The 8,130-nt window shown below is 35.8% G+C and overlaps 1 protein-coding gene across 1 annotated transcript; it reads right to left on the bottom strand.

Annotated features, from left to right (window-relative positions):
- Nucleotides 1-677: 677 nt before the first annotated feature.
- Nucleotides 678-8,111, bottom strand: PAK1IP1 (PAK1 interacting protein 1). Its single transcript, XM_009273733.1, has 10 exons — nt 8,061-8,111; nt 7,429-7,591; nt 6,306-6,426; nt 6,136-6,210; nt 5,436-5,488; nt 4,815-4,960; nt 4,627-4,724; nt 3,709-3,808; nt 1,807-1,933; nt 678-1,198 (listed from the first exon to the last, which is right to left on the bottom strand). The coding sequence occupies exons 1-10, from the start codon at nt 8,109-8,111 to the stop codon at nt 1,038-1,040; spliced, it is 1,095 nt and encodes a 364-aa protein (XP_009272008.1). The 3' UTR covers nt 678-1,037.
- Nucleotides 8,112-8,130: the final 19 nt, after the last annotated feature.

The raw sequence follows: 8,130 nt of genomic DNA on the forward strand, positions 1-8,130 counted from the left end.
TACTCTTTGAAAACAGAAGAAAGAATGACTATGCCAGTAGTGCAGAAAACAACATTAAAATGCCTTACTTTAAAAGAAATAAGGAGAACATTTAGTACAGCTATTTGACCTTGTTCTCTCCAGCTCAACTTTGTTTTTCCCACTGTATATTTGTAATAAGACTTAGGATAAAATCCTGTTCCCACTGACTGAGAAGGTCAGGAATTCACTTTTTGTTTAAGTGCAAAACAGATGTGACATTTTATCAGCATGACAAACATTTCAAATGTTAGATAATTTTTTTTTTTAACAATACAGCTCAGATCAAGTACTTGAAAAAATACTATAGGAAGGGGGAAGAGAAGGTAAAACCTTATTGATACAAACTCTTCCACCTAAAAATATGTATCATATTCTGAACAAAAAATTTCAATCATGTGAACCATGGGTGCAAAGGCTTTAAAAAAAATTAAATGCATGAAGTATGGACACGGTAAAAAACCCAAACATTTTGCTTATAAACTCTATGTATAACTGCATGTCAAGAACTAGAAAGTACAATTTTCTGTGAATGTATGAATGGAATGTGATCATCATTTTTAAGTAATTTTAACATGTTCCTTCTTACAGTAGGAAAAGTAATGCATGACAAAGGCAGATCATATTTTGAATCAAATGAACAGTAACTTTTCCAACACTAAAAAGTGTACGTATTTTTAATATGCTTTTAATTGAGACAAAAATGTAACTGAGATGCAGCTATTTTTATCATTTTAGCTGGCTTTTTCAGAGCCAGCTAAAAAGTATATGCTACTGTACTGAGAAAAATATAAACATTACATATTATGAATTTATTTTTGCCTCATTCACTTAGGAAAAGTTGCCACCTCTTCTGCTGCTTCCCAGAATGATCAGTCAATTTATTAGGGTAAAAACATTCATTACTTTTAAACAACAGATCAGTTCGGAGGTGTATGTCCTGTCAGAGGTTTACATCCTTATAAAAACTACAGCAACACCAGCATTTACTTTTTATTCAGGAGAGAAAGTAGCTGCCTTCATGCTGAGCTATTCCATTTCTTTTTCTTCTTTTGCAGTGGAGCTTCCAATTTTTGCTTCTCTGGAGTAATTTTTCTCTTTCTTTTTACTGTTTTATCACTTTTATCAGTCCAACAAACTTTGTTTTTCCTGACTATTGATGATTTTTCATCTTCATTTGCTGGAAAAAACCAAGAAATTATTCAGGCTGATATTTATGTCCAGTCTTTGTAGTCTAAAATGGCAGAGACACTTATTTATATCTCTTTTTAAAAAAGGGGTTATAAATGATTTTTTGTTTACAGCGGAATGTGCCATTTATGCTAGTTTTGCCCATGATACGAAAATATCTAAAGATCAGGTATGTAAATAGATTATGATACAGGAAAACAACAGCCAAAAAAAAAAAAAAAAGCTGAGCCAGACTTCCTAAGTTTGCTCAACTACATTGGCCTCAGACCTAATTTTGTTTATGCGAAAATAAGACATGCGGTTCTAGCAAACTGTTTATTCTTTTCTTATCTGTCTCAAAAGCTTCACAGTGGCTTCCTCAGCATGTTATTCCAGTAAAGAGAAACAGAACTTCCATGTAATAGAAGTGAAAAGAGGCTTATGTCCTCCAACATACGTGCAGGCTTGAGACACTATCAAATTGGTACGGATATCTGTATCACTTGCCAATTCTTCAAGATACAAAAACTTTTTCCAATGCATATAGTAAAACCTCCCATTTAGTATATTCTATTTCACAGTCACATTAACAACCGAAAATACACACGGTTCTATTACCTTGAGATGATGTTGCAGCTTTATCAGAATTTTCTTTCATTTCTGAAGCTTGGTCAAGCCATACTGCAAGACATGTCAGCCTAGCTTTGGTATTGACTTCACACAATAAAGACGGCATGTCTTTAATCTGAAGATAATATAGAAAAAGATTAATTAAACATTATTTTATTTCTATTTAAATTTACTGAGGTATTTGAAGTGAGGAAGCACCTTCCACTTAATTTCTGGTGCCTAACAACGTTTAGAACTAGAGGCTGTGTACCAATTAACGGTCACATTGTTACAGTCCTGTTCCTGATACCGTTCCTCAGTGGTGGTTTTACAAAACACTCCCAATGGCTTTAAGAACATATCTTGATAAGCAAGATCAGTGGGTTTCAGGCACATGGGGGTAAGTTTAACACTAGGAATAACTAGATGAGTCATAGACCCACCAAAAAAAACCCTGTTAATGGTTTCAGAAGTTTCTCCAGACTAATAGGTATTTTTTGGTACATCTAAAATAATTTGAAGTTAGTGCATCAGATTCCTTTTCTCCCTCACAAAGACAAGGCTGCTGATTAATCTCTCCAGAGTGTGTTTCAAATTGCTTAACTGCAATTGTATCAGTCAGCTCTGGGAATACTTGAGCAAATATCTTATTACAGATACCAGGGGATAAAGTGTCACAAACATGTGCAGCATAACAGCATCAACCCATCAGAAACTACTTGTATTAGGATATTCTACCTCACAGAGCTGGACAGAGCAGCCCACACAGTTACACAAAGTTTTACAAAATGTTGCCTGCACAGGAAGAAAATAACACATTTGGTCAAAATAAAGACAATGTTACAGACAAAGGTAAAGAGTTCCCTGATCACTATGTCAATTACGTACAAGGGGAACAGAAATTTGAGGTGAAGGGAAAAGAGGGAGTTTCACTGGTGCACTTAGGAGTGTAAAAATAATCAGAGGGGGTGAAATTAAAAGCGAGCAAATTCAGATGAGATATATAAAGTGTATAAATGTTGAGAGATAATTATTTGAACTATTCAAGATACTTATAGTGGAATATAGTAGATCCTTTATTACTAGGCATTAAATTTAAAAAATCTAATTCTGATTTTAAAAGACAAACCCCAGAGCAAACAATAAACATGGGAAATAATCAGAGGGGGTGAAATTAAAAGCGAGCAAATTCAGATGAGATATATAAAGTGTATAAATGTTGAGAGATAATTATTTGAACTATTCAAGATACTTATAGTGGAATATAGTAGATCCTTTATTACTAGGCATTAAATTTAAAAAATCTAATTCTGATTTTAAAAGACAAACCCCAGAGCAAACAATAAACATGGGAAATTTTAAAGATAAGACATGATTCCTTGTTGAACTGTGCTACTCAGAACTGATTGAAAATACAGGAAATTAAAGTACCCAGTACATTAATGTGTTTGAATTTTTCAAAAGGACTTTTTCCCCCTACATGACCAACCACCACCCCCCCCCAAACCATAGAGTTTGTGTTTTTAAAAGAGTAGCAACAGTCATCAACATTACAAAAATTCACAGCAGTCCTTAGAACACATATAACTGGTAAGACAGTCATAAATCTGGCCAGGTAGGTCTGAAGGGAAGCATGACTTTACATAAAGAGGACATGAGATCTCCATAATATCATCAGATTTTATAGTTTGTTTAAAAAAATTACAAAGATACAAAAATATACAAGTGCATAAAAATATGTGCATAGACATATACATCTCTACTGAACATAACATGGAGGAAGATCAAGACATCCAGATTTCAAGTAAAGTTTCCTCAGTGATTTAAAATAAATCTTTATAACAGAACTGTCTGCAAATTTGGTTGTCTGATATTTTTCCATAAATGTAACAAGCCATTTAATAGACCAACCTTATTAAGATCCAGATTCCACATTTTAATGTAACCATCACTGGATGCAGTAACAATAACATGTTGTCCTTCTCTTTCAAAACTATAGATATCTTTTATTCTGTGAAGAAAATGTAATACTTTGTTACTTTATAGCATGGCAGTTCACTTCAGAACAGTAAGCTGACAGACATTAAAGATTAATAGGCAACAGTCTAAAAATCAGTTTGAACAGAAAACCTACAAATGACAGGCAGGAACTCGGGATCGGTAATCTGGTTTGAGTGCTGTCATTTACAGTAGGAACACTTGCCTTTGCTAGGCTTGTTAGGATTCAATTCAGAATGCTTTAATACTTTTAAGCACGCACTATTAACCACATCAATGACATTTTAGCTAATGCTTTTGTGTTTTGATGAATTAAAAGCAGCATTTGGACAAATATTTGGTATTTGACAACAACAGAGAATATGTGATTGCCCTCCTATTGTCTGGACAATAGGTTTGTTTTATTTAAGCATTCTAAAGAGTCAGATTCTGTAAAGACTGGTTAAACATTCTTTAGATGGTCTTGCAGGAAAATACTGGTACCCAATTTCAGAAATGCATAGACCACAGACACAGAAACGTGTACTTCTCTGTGTGTGTGTGTGTGTGTGTGTGTGTGTAAAAATAAACACACTCTCATAAATTTAGAACTGTAATATTTCTAATTCTGTACCCTGTTGGTTTTGGAACGTGCATGGACGGCACAGTACTTGTGCTCATACTAAAAGCAAACAAGTCTGTCCCAAATTTGGAATTTAGCACATAAATAAATTCACTTCCTATACTAAAACAAAAACATTAGTAAAATATGCTGAACATTACAAGTCATTGAACTTTACTGAGTACTCAGCATTGCCATAAATATTTAAATAGTAAACAAATATGGAATACCTGTTTTCATGAGCTTTAAATTCACACAGGCATTTTTGAGAGTCACAGCTGTAGAACCTTATAATTTCATCATCTCCGGCTATGGCAAGGATAGAATCCTTGGAATGGGAAAAAAGAAATGCAAGTGTGATTAATTTCATGTGTTTCAAACCAGTTAATTTCCCAGCACCTTTCTTTTTTGTACTTACTGTAATAAATCTAAGTGAAGAAAATCTCTTCTCTGTTGTGATAGTGCCAGTGATTGAAGCTGTGTCAAGTTTGTAGATATCCACTTTATTTGTTATCACGGTCACATACCTCTCTCCATCAGGGGACCATTTAATTATGTGGGCATCTGTACACATTGATAGATTTGTATACACATGTACACAGGTTTTTTGCACTCTATACTGCATGAGAATCTAGAAGTAAGAATCTTTAGAAGCTGCTAGACACTGTTTTCTACCTATACCTGAGAAAAATTCAGGAAAAAATCAAATAACCTAGAATAAACAATTAAAAATATGCTCTTAAATGTTTATTTCTGATTATCAGAAGTGTATAAAGAAAAACAAAACACATTTATTTAAATGTCCTGACATCAAATTTCAAGGAAAAAAAAATTACTTTAGTGTCACTATGTTTTCCTTTTGGTAAATGATTATTATTAAGGATGTAAGCTTACATATGCTTGCCTGCATGTGCAAAAAAGACATTGTGAAAGTTGCTTGCAATTAACTGACTTGTTGATTAATTCAGTCTACTTTTCTTTACACAAAATAAAACTACCTAATTCCACTTTTTTAGTTGATTTAGACTGATAAACTCACTTTGCTTCAGGTTCTTGATAAAGGCTGATCGTCCTTCTACAAGATTCCAAGTTCTGAAAGACAACAATAGATAATGTGCATTCTGGTTAAAAACAGCAGAGTGAAACTGAAGTCCTCTCTGCTGACATGAGGCATCCAAAGGAAGCTTTTAAGCATCTCTATGCGTTTTACTGCCTTCTTAATGCAAGAGAAAATGATGACTTCATATATCGCTTGCACACTATAAGGCTGAATTTGTGATATTTATTTTATAAGCCACCATTTGCAATGCAAAGCCCAATACCAATCTGTGCTGTTAAAATAGCATTTTATGTATTTAAAACACATACATACAGCAACACGTACACACCCCAAGTGAAAAATTACTTCTCTTACACTAGACAAAACCTGACAGCTTTCAGAGGTTTAAATAAATTGTGTTCCAAAATGCAAATGTATTTATACATCTACAAGTGACTATAAAGAGTCAGAGCACAATAAGAAACTAGGAACAGCAAGGACTATTTTTAAAAGGCTTTAAAATATTGCTAGCACCTAGAACTTAAAAAGACAAACTAATGGATCTTTGAACTATTTGATGTCCAAATATGTTTTACCAGTGTTGCACAGTCTACTCCCAACACGGAATTGTGGCTTATAACAATTTACTAAGGGTTACTGAATTAGGATTCTCAGCATTCCTTTATCAGTTTCAACTCACCTTAATGTTTTATCTGTTCCTACTGACAAAGCTAATTTCCCAGAAGGATGAATAGAAAGAGATGTCACATGCCCCCTGATAAAAACAAAACAACGTATTAGCCACATATATTATTTACAAGAAAAATAAACATTAAAACGTATGTGAATATGCAGATTTAAGAAACTCACTTATGTGCCTTAATGGATTTCAGGCATTCCCATCTCTTTGTGTTCCAGATACAAATTAGTCCATCTTCAGCCCCACTCAGTAGATGTGCAGTGCCATAGAACTCCAAACAAGTTATTGTGCCTAGAAATACAAACCAGAGCTATTAACAATGTTGTACATAATAAACAGTTATCACACAGAGAATGTATGAATTAACAGAGAAGCTTCTAGCATCAAAACATGCCAGCTACTACCCTACCCCTGGGAAAATCTGAATTATTTCCCAAGTATTTCTTCACAAAAACCCCGAACTTTGTTATATTCCATCACTGATGTGCTCTGTCAGCCCCTCTATAGCCATACATGTCTGAACTCCATCTGGTCCGTTCCCCGAAACAGCAGTACTCAACTACTGTGGCTCAGGTGACACAGAGCTTCTATCGGTGATAAGGAATTCTCCTATGTCAAAGCCCTGCTCTTGACACACAGTTGAATTTACGGCACATGCTGCTTCCCATAAACACCAGATTTATCATACATGAGTTGAACGCAGGTACCGCATTCAGTCTAGCTCCGTGTACTTCTTGGCTATCAGGAGAAAAAGGACAATCAGGATTGAGCTACAAATGACCTAAACACGTTTATTTGGACAGCCATTAACTGATGTATTTCACAGCTGTAATTCAGGAGGCACATAAAGTAGGAAATGTACTAGGTTAACTCTTCTGGCAGCAGCAGCCTGCTCTCACACACAAACTCTCTCTTTTGTGTGGCTCATGTACGTCTGTGACAGGACAAGGGCACTGGGAAAGATGGTTGTTGGGAGTAGGCAAGGTCTAGATAAACTGTCCTGGTAGAACAAAAATGGCTCACGAGCCATTTGTGGGCTGCAACTCCTTAAAACAGTTAAAACTAAAAATAATTGGAAGCAGCAGGTATATTTGTGGGCTAATACCCAAAATTATTTTTGGACTTTTATGCTCAAAAGCTTACCTTGCTTGTATCACCAGACCATCATGGCTGCAACACAATCACTATTAAAGACTTATTAAAAAAAATTCAATTTTCTTCTTCTGGCAAGGGCCAGTTTTTCAGCTATAAGTTTCTATCATTAATGCTTTTTATGAAGAAAAGCTCCCGTACCATTGTGCTGCAGCAGTGCCCCATGTTCTATCTTCTTTTTCATGTCATAGATTTGGATCGTCTCATCTCTGCTCCCAGTGACCACATATCTGTTATTCACTGCTACCGCTGACAATGAGGCGGAGTGGGCATGATGTGTAAAATCTGGCACAACCGTCCAGGACTGTAAATGAAATACAAAACGAACAGGTCTTTCTGAAGCTTACCATAGTGAGCTTCAACTTCATTATCCTGTTTAGGTTTTTTTTTTTTTTAATAAAAGCAAAACCTGAAAAAGTGTATGTGTAAAATGCAAAGGAATTATACTTAGCTAGAAGTATAATGGGATCTTATTGAGTTAATGTGCTGTTAAGAGATTAGTCTGAACGATTTAAGCGTGCAAACTGCCTCTTGTAATCAGTGTTGGGCTTAGATGAAGCTGTATGTGAAAAAGTGTCTGCACAGACACAAATCTCATGGACAACGGAGGCAGATTTTCCCTTTTTCCACCACTGCAGGCTGGAGACACGCCTTCCACCTGGCACCGGCCCCCTGAGACAATGTGGCATCCATCCCCTGCGCAGCTGTTTATTCTCAGCTCTGCGCTGAAAGGCTGAGAGGAACGAGCTTGCACCACAGCCCCCTGCACCCACGCGGCCGGCCGCTTCCCGGAGCTCGAAGGATCCGCAGCGCCCAGGAGCCATGCGCGCCTCCCGGTCCGGG

The sequence above is a fragment of the Aptenodytes forsteri genome, unplaced genomic scaffold, assembly GCF_000699145.1.
Source record: "Aptenodytes forsteri isolate BGI_AS27 unplaced genomic scaffold, ASM69914v1 Scaffold63, whole genome shotgun sequence".
In the NCBI taxonomy this organism is placed as follows: Eukaryota; Metazoa; Chordata; class Aves; order Sphenisciformes; family Spheniscidae; genus Aptenodytes; species Aptenodytes forsteri.

Bases quoted from the DNA above. Each gene is read 5' to 3' on its own strand.
- PAK1IP1 (XM_009273733.1), bottom strand. From the start codon at position 8,111: ATGGCTCCTGGGCGCTGCGGATCCTTCGAGCTCCGGGAAGCGGCCGGC. The intron at 6,211-6,305 runs GTGAGTTTCTTA...TGTTTTTATCAG, and splicing joins AAATCCATTAAGGCACATAA to GGGGCATGTGACATCTCTTT. The intron at 4,961-5,435 runs GTGAGTTTATCA...CAATGTGTACAG, and splicing joins TATCAAGAACCTGAAGCAAA to ATGCCCACATAATTAAATGG.